This window comes from Polistes dominula, unplaced genomic scaffold (assembly GCF_049000335.1).
Source record: "Polistes dominula isolate Pdom_NZ unplaced genomic scaffold, Pdom_raw_medaka contig_82, whole genome shotgun sequence".
Taxonomy (NCBI): Eukaryota; Metazoa; Arthropoda; class Insecta; order Hymenoptera; family Vespidae; genus Polistes; species Polistes dominula.
Window position 1 is genome coordinate 4,354,641 of NW_028301046.1, and position 14,412 is coordinate 4,369,052.

The following is a 14,412-nucleotide window of genomic DNA, read 5'->3' on the forward strand; positions in this document are numbered from 1 at the left end:
TATCTAATATTTTGCATTAATAAACAATTAAATTTGATTTTACAAAATTTCTTTCGTTCATCCTTGATGAAATAAAAAAAGTTCCTCGATGATATCATTTTTTTTTCTCATATAAATCGTATCCTCTAGCTTTACTCTCGCCTCATTCTGCTTGGGTTTTATCATGGAACTGGGAATCGCATGTGTATTTGTGTCTGTAAAAGAAAGAGAGGGTGAAAAAATAAGTTAAAATAAAATTTGGACAGCAGTAACAATGAACCGCAGATACGTTCGGTAGACAAACGTTCGCTATTAAGCCTTCACCAATCGCAAAAGATTGTGATAATCACTTCGGAGAGGAGAGAATCTGATTGGACGGAGTCCACGCCCAGGGGTTGGTATCGATCATCCCCCAAAAGGGGGATTTCTTATATAAACCAGTCTCCCTAGGGACACCGACGATAGTCCAAATGCATCCGATCTTTGAGAATGAATGAATTCGCGAGTGATCTATTAAAAATGATCTTTTGAATGATTTTTTAAATTGATCTTTAAAGATTGATAATTTAATAAATAAAAACATTTGACAGTGGTTAAAAATATTTAAAGTGTTACTCAACGAAACTCGAGTTTCTCAATTCCTAAAGTGCAATAAAGAAGAAAAACTATTTCTTTGTAAAAACAAAAAACTCATTAAAATATTCATCTAGGACGTTTTAGAACGTGAAGATCGTTTAAGTGAAGATCGAAGAATTTGCAAGAAAAGGAAACTGGAACAACGAATGCTTTCGTGAGATTTAATCAAAGAAGTAAGAAAAAGTATGACGAGCCATCCGGGATACGATTACGAGGACAGAGGTCAAAGAATCCGCCATCGTGTCGGTACTGCTTCTAGACCAGCCGATTCCACCGTCGCTTGCAGCAGGTTCATTTTTCTTTTTGATTCCTTTTTAATCTCTTGATCTCTTTCATCTTTTTTTCTTTATTATTCGCCAAATTTACGTTCCTTTAAGACACGCGTTAATAATTATTATTCATTTTAAAGACAACGATGATAATGATGATCACGCGATTACTTTTTCAGTTCTCAATATTACGTCGGTCCAAATAGTGACATCAGTGAAGAGGATATAGCAGAATTACCTTCTTGCGTTTACGCGAGTAGATCCTCTCAACACGTTGCACATGCTTCCTCGCACACGCATTCACCGTTGCACTATCACATGCCAGTTGCTACACCAGGTAGTAATGGATTCCTAATTTGAGTTTTTATTTAATACTTATGATTTTGACGATTCTAACAAAAAACGATAACAATTAATATTCATTTCTCTTTATCTTCATTTTTGTCTATAATTTTATTATTTTTGTTTTGTTTACTGTTATTTATAGATCATAATGATACTGATATGAACGGAGTTGAAGAAGGTTACTATCCAAATGGCAGTCCGTACAGAATTCAACGACATGCCGCAAATATACGTGAAAGAAAACGTATGCTTAGGTGAGAAATTACTCTTTATAGTTAGATTAACTTTTTACGAATACCTAAATTAAATTAAATGTTCTACATGATATGAGAATAATGAATATGTTCATTGAGAGAGTTTCATTTATAGAAAATCGTCGTATGAACAATTTAAAGTTCGAATTCAATTAAAGATCGCATTAAAATGACTATTTTTATCTGTTTTTCTCGGTTTCATATTAAATTAATTTTGAATTACTTATTAATCAATTTTTAACATTAATTACATTTTCGAAAATTTCTTCGTAAGTGATCATTTTCACGACGCCGCTAATTAAGTGTAATATGTGTATTTTATAATCATATAGTAAGTGTATTTACCGTAAACTTAAAACTGTTACATATCTATATCTCCTATTAACAAGAAATAGATTGTCAGTGTGATTGCGATTTTTAGCAGCATCAACTCGGCTTTCGACGAGCTTAGGGTTCATGTACCAACATTCCCGTACGAAAAGAGACTCTCAAAAATTGATACTCTTCGTTTGGCAATAGCTTATATTGCTCTTCTTCGAGAAGTCCTAGCAGCGAGACTTGATCCTTTGACTTATGTTGAGAGGTGCCTTAGGGGTGAAATTAATGGTGAACGTGCTGAATGGAATACTAGCGGCAAGTTAACAGAATTTATTGATTATTACCAGCGAAACATGTGTTTATTTAATAAATTATAGTTAAAATCAAATTATAAAATAAAATAAGCAAATACAATGAAAAAATTAAAAACTTTATCAAATTTTGAAAATTGATAGAAACGCTTTAACGCTATAACGAAACGAGATGATTTTAATTACAGATCTGACTGCACGTTTGTCATGGATTAATTGGGAAAATTTAGGAGTCAATCCTAATCGACGTTCAGTCCTAACAACTCTCGCATTAACTACAGACAATATGAATTAAAATAAGCAACTACAAAATTAACAAAAAACAAGAAGAGAGAGAAACACAGAGAGATCCTGCTTTTCTTCTTTGTAAATACTATTTTCAAATCCTTAAGCTGAGAGATAGTGCCAAAGACATTTATTCTATTTTAATTTATAATTTACGTGCAATAAGATCGACGTTACTGTATATCATCGTCTCTCCTCGTCATGTATAACATTACATGTGTGTGTATGGCAGTAATGCATTTAAGAGCATTAACTAGTATATAGTTTAGTATTTTTTGGGGGAAATAAAATTGATATCTGTGAAAGAAAATAATGCGTTATTCATTTTTTAATTTCCTTTGAATGAAAAGATTATTTTTAGAAAAAGAAAGAAACTAATATAATCAAAGAAATTGTTTTTATAGGTAATTAATTGTAAAATTCTTTAGATCGAATTTAAAAATCGTTCGAATATTTGGATCGTACCTTTGAAACAAAAAAATGACTTCATTTCTTTTCAAAGATAACACCATCCTGACGCAACCTTGACGCATCGTACCAATGTGAGAAAATAAAAACATTTGAAAAACGACCAATCCGTTAGTAGACAACGTGAAAGACATTCTTTAATGTGCTTCTTTATTTCGTGACGGATTATTATCGTGTCCGATTTAAGAATCCTTGTTCGTTATTGTATAAAAATTGTTTCGTGAGCTATAATACATTGAAGGTGATCAAACAAAACTAATTAAAAGACATAGACTTGTTTTTCAAATGAATAAAACAATCTTCCGAGTTTAATTTTATAAACAACGTTAAACGATTCAAGTGTTTTCTTTTGTACTGTTTAATCTATTAAATTGTATCTTTTTAAAATGGATAAACAAGTAAACTTGATTTTAAATACAGGAGAAGAGAATATTTTAAATAATACTATTGTGAATAAAATAATCCAATATGAGAGTGACAAGAAATTAATAAATTGGAAGGAAAAGAATGTTGAATTTTATCAAAATTCCAAATGTTTTAATTGCGTATTCATTGATTCTTCGAGCAAGTGTTCAAAAGTGATAGAATATAACGAAGAAAATGTCGGAAACATCGCATCATTATGTCAACAAATATCACTGAGAGAAAATAATATAAACCGAGAAGGGAAATCTAAAGAAGAAAGAAAAAAAATGGAAAGAAACAATAGAAGTTTGTATACTTTGGAACAAAAAGAAGAGAAATCTCAGATGGCACTGTCAGAATATTTTATGACGGTGCCGGTGACATCATCTGAAATTTCGACCAATAATCAATCAGGTTGTTCTACGAGCGGCAATTTAAAAAAAGGAAACATGGATGCATTGAAATTTCCTTGTAAAATGATAATTAATCAATATAAAAGATCTTTTGGAGATGACAGTGATCATAAAAAACAAGATTTAATCAAAACAAATGGTAGCAGTGGAGATAGTTGTAATTCTAATTCTCTTGTTGAGAAAATAAAAGGAATTAATCGGACGATGAGGAATAAAAAGTGAGTTTTGGATTTTTTTCTTTAATTTTGATTAAGTTTTTTTTTTAATTTCTCAGTTTTTTTTTTATTATTATTAAAATAAATAACTAAACGATTAATAACATCTTCCTATTAAATTATCCTATCCTTTTTGGAGGAGTTCGTAAATAATAGTTTATGGTAGAATTTAAGATGAATGTTTAACTTTTTTTTCGGATACAGAGAGAGAGAGAGAGAGAGAGAGAGAGAGAGAGAGAGAGAGAGAGAGAGAGAGAGAGAGAGAGAGAGAGAGAAGTAATATGTAACTGACACCGTTCTTCATTTATTTTTTACAAAACATACAGATAGTCTCGAATTACTTTGAGATCGTGTACAAAACATTTTAACACGTTGCCGCATACTTTTAATTTGACGATCGTGCTTAGAAATACGAAGATCGGACACGGCTATAGCCGTCATTTGCGGCAACGTGTTAACAAAACTTCGAACAAAACATAATCGATAAATGGCCAACGATAGCGATAATTACTGGTGATTTAATCATTTTAATATCATTATTAATTAAAATTATTTACAGTTAACGTGTGCGAACAATTTTGACGAGTCGTTTATTCATTATTCTTATTCTAAATTATCAATGAATCGATAAATAGCATAATTCCATTCGGATGATTTATTCATACGAAATAATGTGTTCGGTTTTTTAGTTTGAGTTTTGAACAGTAGTGAAAAAAAAGAAACGTTACCTTGTTTCGGTAAAAGTGAAATGAAATAAATCGTTATTTAACATTGAATTTACTTTTAGCCGTGGAAATTTAGAAGTTAGGCGAAATCCAATGCGGGTTAGTAAGAAAGACATGGATAAAAATTTTCGATGTCCAAGACAGTGTCTGTTGTCGGTTAAAAGGAAAGATTCCTTCGAAAATTCGATGTTTACGGTCTCTGATCGAACTAAATCATCACCCACACCATATATGAACACGAGATCGGTTACTCGTAAAATGTGTAATGTTGGAGCTACTTACCAAGCACCTACGAAAAGAGACGAAACTCAATGGAAGGAATGGCCTGTTCATGGAATGCATGAAAGGCCGGTTTTTCATCCGCAGGTGAAAAATATTTTTCATGTTATAATTTTTTTTTTTTTTTTAAACATATTCATTAACAAACAGAAAATATAATGTATTTATTGTAGGTCGGACTTGCAGCTGAATATTTGGGACGTTATTTCGTCAGTTTAGATGGACTTTCTTATCAAGAAATCGTTGATCGATTTGAAGTAGAAGTGGTCTCGGTAGATCCTAATGGTGAATGGTCATCGTCCAACGAGAAGCAACGAAGTAGAAAGGTGAAACATTAAGAATGCAATAGAATTTTTGAAAAAGAATCAAATCTTTAATTGAGCCATTTATTTTGAAAGTGGTTTAACTCCATTTATGTTCCTGAAAAAATCCATGCCTGACTTGTCGTTCAGGCCATGTGATTTTCTGCGCATTAAATAAATATGTTTAAGTGTACCACCGGCGGTACACGTGGCCTGATGATAAAGTTTAATGTGTACCACCGGTGGCACACGTGTCACGGAACGTTTTAAAATAGTGGCAATTATTGCGTTTTCTCACCACGAATGGAGTTAAACCACTTTCAAAATTAACAACCAGATTTGTTATAAAATTTCGAAGGGGCCTAAGTCCATTCAACACAATTTAAGATGCTTCAAATTGAAAAAAAACAATACTCAGTTTATTTTACATATATTTAAAACACTTCAGAAACATAATTCATGCGATTCAAAACATTTAACTACATAACGTACAAAATTACAAACATAACCTACTAAACAATTTACTACTCATCTACATTTTGTGTGTGTGTGAAAGGGCTTTGAAGAAATCATGATGTTTCGGTGGTATATATCGTAATAGGTCAATTATATCTTTGAATTTTGCTGTTGTAATTTGTCTGATATTTTTATATAGAGATGTCAATACAATATTTTCGAACTTTCTTGGTCCGTCTTATACAATAACCACGTACAATTGGAAAATAATTGAAATGGAGTTAGGCCACTTTCAAAATAAATTTTTACATCATTCCATTAATCAGCAAATTTTCTTGTTACAAAATCTTCATGATTTTAAATATATTATTCACAAATTGCTTCAGAATGAAAAGATCATGAAAAAATGTAACTATTACGGTAGCAAACTTGATTTTTTTGGAAAATGGAGTTAGGCCACTTTCAAAATAAACAGCACAATTATACTTTTTCATATCTTTTGTAGACGTTAGGTACAGTCTATCGAAAGAATACTGAAGATAAGAAAAACCTACATCAACAAGAACAACGTACTTTCACCGATACGTCGAAAGAGAAACAACAAGAATTTTCAGAAAACTTCCGAAATTGTAACAAAAAATCATTGGACAACTCAATTACCAATAGTTCGAAAAAATCTGTCGAGGAAGAAAACTTTTTGAAAGGATATGCGATTGCTATGTCTCAGAGCATTCAGAGTTCTGTTAATTATGTTGAAACTAATTCTTGGTCTGCTGCTACAACACCGACAACAATGTTTGTTACGGAACGACCAAAACCGTCTAATAATTTCTATAATGTTCCAACTTTACACAACAGTCAATTGAAATTTGCTAATATACTTCCAAGACCATCACCAAAAAATTCTGTAATATTTGTAAGAACTACGGACGCTAAAACTTCGCATTGTTGCTCAACATCGTCTAATCAAATATATAAACCATTCTCTAACGAGATTAATACAAATAAATTAACGGATACCATAGATAACGAGGCATTGATGGAAGTCAATACAATTTATAAAACTCTTATACCAAAAGAAAATTCTTTTTCGAGTTGCGAAAATGCTGCATGCAATGTTAGTCATTTCTGTAGAAAGGGAACGATAAGTTATGCTAACAAGCCACAGCAAAATATCGTTATGACCAAATGTCTCTTTACTGCTAGACAAGAGAAACGAGACAATATACAGGATAATCAAAATATTCCAAATGTGAAAAAGAATTTAAACGATAGATCGGCACTAGAAATAACAATGAGAGAAAATAAAGATAAATCTTGTACAACTACTAACAACAATAACATTGAAAATTGGTCTACAAACGAGACATCGGAAATTGCAAAAATTCTTTCTGAATATAATAGAAGTATAACAAGGAAGTCAACTATACCGGGAGAGAACTGTAATATTCCTTTAAAAATTCAAAAACCTAACATATTACGTAACAATTCGAAAAATTTGAAAGAAACTATATGGAGCAAAGAGGAAGGAAGAATAGATATTAATTCAAGAGGAAATTTCACAGAGAGACAAGCTAGTATTAGATTGCCTCACGGCAAATGGAGAAGATTTCACTTCACCGTGGAAAAGATCAAAGATTCGTTAGATGCCACTGATCGTACGCAATCAACATTTAACGAACATCAACAGGCAACATTACAAAATACTAGAATCAGTACGAATAATATTAATGCTAATAATTATACTCCTCGTCGAGAAAACAGAAGGAAATCTCAGCTTCATTACAGAAGTTATGAGATGTTGCCTCGCGAAGAAATTTCTAATCTAACAAATTCTATAAAAAAAGAATGTAATACAACAAAAATGGAGAATTCAACGAAAACACAATCTTTGCAAGAATTGTTAGAAAGTACAGCTGTTTTATATTGTGCTACAGCTAGTGGTACTCATCAAGGAGGTCTAAATAGTTACGTTGATACCACCAATAAATCTGTTCAATGGTTGGATTCGTGGAATAACAAAATTGTTTAAAAATTTTAATGTTTTTTATATTAAGAAGAATGATCCTGTTACGATCATATTTTTCATTATTTTACGTTTTCTATGTTAACTATAATATGTGGGTAATTTTTAATTATACTATTAAGTTGTTAAGTTATTAATATAATTACTTAAAAATAAGAGTTCCTTTTGTATTACGTATTTTAAGTATGAAAATAATTCATAAAAAATAAAAAGAAAAGAAGTTATTGGTATTACAGGAATGTTAATAAATTTTATTAGTTTACATTTTGTTGAATCGAGAAATAGAGAAAAAATTAGAGCTTAGTAAAAAACTCGAGGATTATATAGAAACTTTATATATAACTTAATTAATAATAATAATTAAAATCTTAGAATATTTTATTATATCTTATTTAAATTAGAATATGATTATGTAATACTTATGTAAAAAGGCTTTCTCAAATATTTAATCTCTAATCGTAGATTTATTTAAATAATTTTTTAAATGACTTTCTACTCTTGAAAAGACTGATTGATTAAGATATAAAATATTACTTTTTGTTTTAGAGACTAATGTTAAACCGTCGTTAATTCCGGTATGTATAATAAGTACAAAAACGATGAAAATTATTAAGTAGAGAAAAAACAAAGCAACAATGCCGAGATTTCGTTGTCAGTCCTTGTTTTGTCGTCGTTTACGTTGAATTCGTTTGCTATCATAACGTTAAGAAACATAAATATTTTAATTAATAGAATGGATTTTAAAAATTATTTTCATATAATGTAATATTAAAATTAGACAAAATTACCTTCTTTTTTCAGATTCAGAATCGCTACTCTGACTAAGAGTTTTATTATCATTGAGACCCTGCGTCGAGGTATCACTTTCAGTTTCACATTTGTTTTTTTTACTTGAACTCTTACTCGAATCTTCGCTCTTACTTTTTGTTTTATTATCCACAAATTTTCTTCTTTCGTATCTTTCGCTAGATTTGTCGATTTTTTTTTTACGTTTCTCATCGTCACTCGAATCCTCCCGATTTTTGGATTCGTATTTACGCGAACCTTTGTTCTTTCTATTCTCTTGTCTCTGCGATTTTATATGTTTTGACGAATTGCGAGAACTCGAAGTCGAGTAACCAGTATCTTGACGAGTTTTTCTATAATAATACATTTTTTCTTTTCTTTCTTTATATAAATCTTATTAAACGATGAAATAACGAATATTTTATTAAATCAAATGAGATCGATCGAATTAAAATAAAAAAAAATATCTCTTACCGTTTAGAACGAATCATTTGCTTTGGCGATGAATCAAATTTATCGATTTCTTCGGTAGAATCCTCCGAATCGGTTAAATTTTCTTCGATGTCTCTCTCCCTTTTTCTTTTCCTTTTTTTATCTTCTTGAGATCTTCTACTTCTTGTTTCTTTCGACATATCCGCTCGAGAAATGATACTTATATTAGATATTTCATATTTTTCGTACTTTTCTTTCTTCTTTTTGTTATTAGTTTCACTGTGAACGACGTATAATCTGTACAGTTGCAAGAGTATTACCAAAGTGTTCTTACAGGTAAAAAATATGTTCATGTAACTGACTATTTGATAATGTATTATTAATATCAGTCTAAATGCTAAAAAAGGTCCGTCCTGTAAAAAAGAAAAAAAAAGAAAACAGCAATAGAAAGAAAGATATTGTGTATATGTTTTTATATTATAAGTTATGTAATTTTTGTTATACAATATACAAGTTTATGTATAATAATTTGGTATGATATAAAATATATATATAATGATTAATATACCTGAAGAATCATGTTAAGAGCAATGCCCCAAATATCAATACTGCAACAGCCTGTTTCCGTTTGCACCCTCTTTTTCATAGCACTTCCGGAAGATAATCGCGATTTTCTCGATTTAGTAGCAGTAAGAACGACCGTGAATTGCATCAACGACCAAGCCCAAATTCCCAAAGTTAAATATACCAGAACAGGTTCGCGAGCTATTCTGTCCTCCTTGAAGGAATCAAAGAATTCGATAATGTCAGCAGCAGTTCCAATATAAACCAAAAGTAACTGACTCAACTGATCTCTCGTTAGATCTCCTTTGGGTAACATCCACCGACCGATTATTAAGATGAGCATTAAAAATTGTTCGATTAGAGTCACCCAGGTTTCGGTGGATATTTGGATGTCGGGTAAATTAATGTTTACCTTTTTACAATTAAATAAAAAAATAATTACAAATTCGATTATGCATGTAACAAATATATATAGTATGTTAAATATGTAGGAAAAAAAAAATAGTGAACGAATCTTTTATTGTTTTTTTTTAACGTACACCGAGAGCTTTTTCTAAGTGTTTTAAATCTTCTGCTGCCAAATTAGATAAATCGAAGTTTTCGGATATATTAATATTAGATTCTCGAGATCTTAATCTCTTATCAACTTTGTCGAGCTCCAAAAGCCAAATTGCTGGGACCACGCTGCTCAAATATAAAAATACCGAAGGGCAAAACCTGAAATAAAAACGAACACAATTTGTAGACTTAGTTTGAAATAATAATAATAATAAAAAAAGATAGATCGAATCCAGGTTAGTGGTTCACAATATTTTTACGAAGTCAATAATATTTTATCCTATCCGACTATCATACAAAGTAGATTCCAATTCGGCCGCTCTCGAGTTACTAATGCTTCAATTTCCGTCTGTCAAACGGAGATGGTCCCACAAAAACACACCCTTCCTATTGTATAATTTTAGAAAAGCACTATTCGTTCGATTTTGTTTAGAAATAAAAGAAAATATATATTTAGTTTAGATTCTAATATTACGTTAAATGTTTCATGTTATTTCACTATTGTTTTTAATAAGTATTGATATAAAAGAAAAAAAAACTTACAAATTATTTATCATTCATTATCCAATAATGTGTGCATATTGTACAGATTTCACATTATTAAGATAACTTTTATGAAATTCTTAATATTTATAAAGAAAAAAATATAGTCCCGCCAAAAATGCATTGTAGATATAAATGAAATTTTATAGTTAAAACTCACCATTTCCATTCTTGATTTTCTTTTATGGTGAGCGTGAAAATACCCTCAAAAAAAAGGAGCAAAATTGGACAACTCAAGTACCAGAAAAGTGGATTCTTTTTGAAAGTTGTTACCTGCCAAATAGCGATAAAACCATGCGACGCGAATACCAAACGTGTTATTATGGCTTTTACAGTAGCTAAAAATTTAGCCATGTTTGATGATTAATTTATATGCTTATTTTCTTTTTTCTTCTTTTTTTACTCTTTGTATTACAACGAAACACTTCTTAATACTTTCTGTATTTATGAGAAAAAAATTTACGTCGATCGTAACGCAGTAGAACATTAATTTGAAACTATTCGGTTTATACGTTTGCAAGAGAATACAAATAATTATTTGAAATGTACAATGAGAAAAAATGACAAAAAAAAAGAAACAAATTACTTTCACTCGTCGCAAGTTATTTTATCGCACCTGGTGCGTTCGAACTGAAAGAAAGGACAAACTCTAGAATCATTCTTCGGTCTATTTTTTTAAATCCACGCGCGCACGCGCAAATTATCGATACATGCATTATCTTGTATTAGAAAATGTCGATACTTTTACTATTATTCATTCAAAGGAATTTGTTTATTTCATTGTTTCATTTTATTTGACTCTCACAATAATTAAGTATATTATTATAACGATTTAACATTAAAACTATTTTGATTACTCTTAAAATATTATATTTTCTGTATTACCGACAGTACAATGTTCTATCAAGTTAGACACAATTAGAATAATTTTCTAGAATTGAAATCATGGAGATTTAAATAATAGCTGCATAAAGTGCTTAAAGAGATAATGATTAAACAGTTTTTAAAAAATATTCTTTATAATAAATTATATAAATTTCGCTTAGATTTTTGATTGTAACTAATAATCATCTTTTATGAATATTTAACAGATTAAATTATGTAAAATATTAAAATAACATATTTATTCATACTGTATGTTTAAACATAATTATAAAAGTGGTATACACATTTAATATTTCATATTATATATTATTTATATATGAAAATTGATTTTCAAAGGTTAATTTTTAAAAACGCTTATGTATTTCCCATTCTTATGTCAAAGTATTTATATTTAAATATTTTGAATAATTTATAAATATGTTTTCTAATGTTTATATATAATTTTCTAATAATATATTATGCCAAAAGCTTTTCACTATTATCAGTCTTATTAGATATTTCAGGAGATTCAATTTTCTGATTTTCCTTATAACATGTTTCAAGTAATTCAACATTTTCATTACTATTTTTATAATTATTATTTCCCCTATCTAACAAAGAATTTTGTTCTATTTCGTTTGCATTTTGCGTAGAAGATGTTGCAGATACATTAGAAATAGAACTCTCAGGTGGTTTTACTTCTGTCTTTTTTTTAAGCTGTGCTACTATAGTAACATAATTTGATGGTATTAAACCAACATTTTTGCTATCTGTTGCTATCCACCAACCAGGTATATTTTTAGGTTGTAAAGGTTGAGGGGCCAACCAAATTTTCTGTCCTACTTTCAGACTCATTTCATCGTTAGACGTAGCTGTAAAATCGTATAATACATTTGCTACGTAGACTGGTTCTTTAAAATTCGTCCATTCTTTAGGATCAGTACCTGCAATATTTCAAATTATAATTATATATATTAATATATTGAATAATGATAATTTTTTTTATATTAATAAAAAATGTATATATTACATTGAATTTCAATTCCACAACTAAACTTACATTTTACTTTAAGTTCTTTAACGTTACTTGATATTTTGTGAATCAAATAAGGAATAATAACGAATATGCCAAAAAATAGAAAATTAGACCATATGGGAGTAGATTTTTCTTGGCCTCCTACTGCTTGAACTAATGATCTTTGCCATAATTCTTCTTCGCCAACATTTTCATTACGTAAACCTTTATAATAATAATAATATTGTATGTAGCATGTTATATTAAAACAATATTAATGATATATTTGAATATTTGTGAATAATTCATTAATTAAGAAAATTATTACAACTTACCAATCTTGTAAGTAATTTTTTTGTATATCCACTTTAAGAAACGAATTAAAGCGAATGTACTCAAAAGGTGACTAAGAGTAGAACGTAATTTTCCAACGCTGTCTGCAACGCTTAAGATAGCCTTAAAACAGTTTGTTATCGCAAAGTATGAAGATTCCAATAACATTGTAATAGAAGAGAATGTTTGCAAGACAGTTTCTAACATTTGAAAAGTAGATCTTGTGCTTTCTTCGGCATACTGTGTAAATCTATATAACATACATTAATATAATATAGTTTAAGCACTATTAATAAATATTATAGTTATTGAAAGTATTAATTTAAAACATTCAACACATACCTACTTTCTATATCTCCGCTAGGTCCACCCATAAACCCATAGTTATTATAATTTGAATTGTTCATATATCCTCCCATATATCCTCCGAAAGAACCATAGCTATTATATCCTCTATAATAATTATTCATGTTTCCATAATTCCCATAACTATTTAAATAACCTGGTCTATAATCGTTATATCCCATAGATTGTCGTGGTGGTAAAGGAGGAGGAGCACTCGTTGCTGGAGCACTGTACGCATTAAAAGATGGTTGGATACCCGATGTGCTGTAAAATGATAATATTTATAAGTTTTCTGCTTGTAACGAATTTTCAAATATATTTTCATATTTTCTTCTAATGCCATGCATTTGATTTTTATTTAAACCTCAAAATCATTATATATATATATACATATTACTTATGGTTTTATTGTAATTTGTATTACAAATAAAAAGTTATATTTCATTCACATGCAAATACCTTGTAAAAAGAGAGGATGCATTCTTCAATTGATTCGTAGACATGTTCATTTTTTCCTGAGCCATTTCAGGAATGAGAATTTATATTCTTCAATTTTTCTTGCAAGATTGGAATGATTAAAATGATAAAACTGTAATGGCGCAATAAATACTTGCATAGATATCTTGGATCAAAGTTCATACTCTATTAGTATTCATAGATATGTTAATGTGAATATACTACTTGTATAAAAATTATGGTTATTATTAATTATAACCAATTATTATTATTATTATTATTATTAATTTCTTATTGTTTATTAAAAAATTAATATAGAAACTTTTAATTAATTCTTTAAGTAACAATTTAAGATTGATAACTTGATTAAATTGTTTAAATTGTTTAAAATAACCAAGAATGAAGTCTTATTTTCTCTTATCACTGCAATGACATTAAAATAGCCATTAAATAAGAAATGTCAAAATGTTTCGAACGAAACTTTCACAATCGAACTCTTTCATATCGTCAAATTGGAAAGTTTTTTTTTTTATATGAAAAAAATAATTTAAATCAATAACAAAAAAATTACAAAGTCACAATTTGATTTTAATATCAGATAAGGGCGCTATCTTACAAAGTTTCAATTATAGCAACATTTCAAACTTTAATCAATAATCTTGAAATCTTATTAATAAAGAATTGAACTATTAACAAAAAAAAAAACGAATTGTAAACATGATTTGCATAATTTGACATAAACTATATATTTTTAATTATTTATTTAAATAATTTTTTTTTGTATAATACTCAATTAAATATTATTTAAATCAAATAATTTGAATTAAAAA

At 29.1% G+C, this 14,412-nt stretch overlaps 4 protein-coding genes across 5 annotated transcripts; 2 read left to right on the plus strand and 2 right to left on the minus strand.

Moving 5' to 3' along the window:
- Positions 1–429: 429 nt before the first annotated feature.
- On the plus strand, positions 430–2,692 carry LOC107074548 (48 related 2). Of its 2 annotated transcripts, none has more exons than XM_089175423.1 (5): positions 430–904; positions 1,064–1,221; positions 1,372–1,483; positions 1,908–2,116; positions 2,301–2,692. In XM_089175423.1, exons 1-5 carry the CDS (start codon positions 801–803, stop codon positions 2,405–2,407), a joined length of 690 nt encoding a protein of 229 aa, XP_089031549.1. In that variant the 5' UTR covers positions 430–800; the 3' UTR covers positions 2,408–2,692. The 2 variants fall into 2 exon arrangements, with proteins under 2 accessions (XP_089031549.1, XP_015191555.2); XM_015336069.2 differs by having other exon boundaries at positions 1,905–2,116; positions 2,301–2,689.
- Positions 2,693–2,881: 189 nt separating this feature from the next.
- Positions 2,882–7,831, plus strand: LOC107074549 (uncharacterized). The gene is made up of 4 exons (XM_089175413.1): positions 2,882–3,901; positions 4,686–4,989; positions 5,076–5,228; positions 6,166–7,831. The coding sequence occupies exons 1-4, from the start codon at positions 3,252–3,254 to the stop codon at positions 7,690–7,692; spliced, it is 2,634 nt and encodes an 877-aa protein (XP_089031539.1). The 5' UTR covers positions 2,882–3,251; the 3' UTR covers positions 7,693–7,831.
- A 137-nt stretch (positions 7,832–7,968) lies between these two features.
- Positions 7,969–11,199, minus strand: LOC107074695 (transmembrane protein 26). Its single transcript, XM_015336360.2, has 6 exons — positions 10,730–11,199; positions 10,008–10,185; positions 9,473–9,880; positions 8,947–9,317; positions 8,475–8,825; positions 7,969–8,378 (listed from the first exon to the last, which is right to left on the minus strand). The coding sequence occupies exons 1-6, from the start codon at positions 10,921–10,923 to the stop codon at positions 8,339–8,341; spliced, it is 1,542 nt and encodes a 513-aa protein (XP_015191846.1). The 5' UTR covers positions 10,924–11,199; the 3' UTR covers positions 7,969–8,338.
- Positions 11,200–11,336: 137 nt separating this feature from the next.
- Positions 11,337–14,370, minus strand: Pex13 (peroxisomal biogenesis factor 13). The gene is made up of 5 exons (XM_015336361.2): positions 13,586–14,370; positions 13,124–13,390; positions 12,784–13,031; positions 12,494–12,673; positions 11,337–12,377 (listed from the first exon to the last, which is right to left on the minus strand). Exons 1-5 carry the CDS (start codon positions 13,648–13,650, stop codon positions 11,911–11,913), a joined length of 1,227 nt encoding a protein of 408 aa, XP_015191847.1. The 5' UTR covers positions 13,651–14,370; the 3' UTR covers positions 11,337–11,910.
- Positions 14,371–14,412: the final 42 nt, after the last annotated feature.

What these genes read in the sequence shown, in the direction of transcription:
- LOC107074548 (XM_015336069.2), top strand. Translation starts at nt 801, where the DNA reads ATGACGAGCCATCCGGGATACGATTACGAGGACAGAGGTCAAAGAATC. An exon ending in TCCACCGTCGCTTGCAGCAG is followed by an intron (nt 905 to 1,063) that starts GTTCATTTTTCT and finishes TTACTTTTTCAG; the next exon opens with TTCTCAATATTACGTCGGTC. An exon ending in GAAAGAAAACGTATGCTTAG is followed by an intron (nt 1,484 to 1,904) that starts GTGAGAAATTAC and finishes TGCGATTTTTAG; the next exon opens with CAGCATCAACTCGGCTTTCG.
- LOC107074549 (XM_089175413.1), top strand. Translation starts at nt 3,252, where the DNA reads ATGGATAAACAAGTAAACTTGATTTTAAATACAGGAGAAGAGAATATT. An exon ending in CGGACGATGAGGAATAAAAA is followed by an intron (nt 3,902 to 4,685) that starts GTGAGTTTTGGA and finishes ATTTACTTTTAG; the next exon opens with CCGTGGAAATTTAGAAGTTA. An exon ending in AGAAGCAACGAAGTAGAAAG is followed by an intron (nt 5,229 to 6,165) that starts GTGAAACATTAA and finishes TATCTTTTGTAG; the next exon opens with ACGTTAGGTACAGTCTATCG.
- LOC107074695 (XM_015336360.2), bottom strand. Translation starts at nt 10,923, where the DNA reads ATGGCTAAATTTTTAGCTACTGTAAAAGCCATAATAACACGTTTGGTA. An exon ending in CTCTTAACATGATTCTTCAG is followed by an intron (nt 9,318 to 9,472) that starts GTATATTAATCA and finishes TCTTTTTTACAG; the next exon opens with GACGGACCTTTTTTAGCATT. An exon ending in CAAATGATTCGTTCTAAACG is followed by an intron (nt 8,826 to 8,946) that starts GTAAGAGATATT and finishes GTATTATTATAG; the next exon opens with AAAAACTCGTCAAGATACTG.
- Pex13 (XM_015336361.2), bottom strand. Translation starts at nt 13,650, where the DNA reads ATGGCTCAGGAAAAAATGAACATGTCTACGAATCAATTGAAGAATGCA. An exon ending in GCATCCTCTCTTTTTACAAG is followed by an intron (nt 13,391 to 13,585) that starts GTATTTGCATGT and finishes ATCATTTTACAG; the next exon opens with CACATCGGGTATCCAACCAT. An exon ending in AAAAATTACTTACAAGATTG is followed by an intron (nt 12,674 to 12,783) that starts GTAAGTTGTAAT and finishes ATTATTATAAAG; the next exon opens with GTTTACGTAATGAAAATGTT.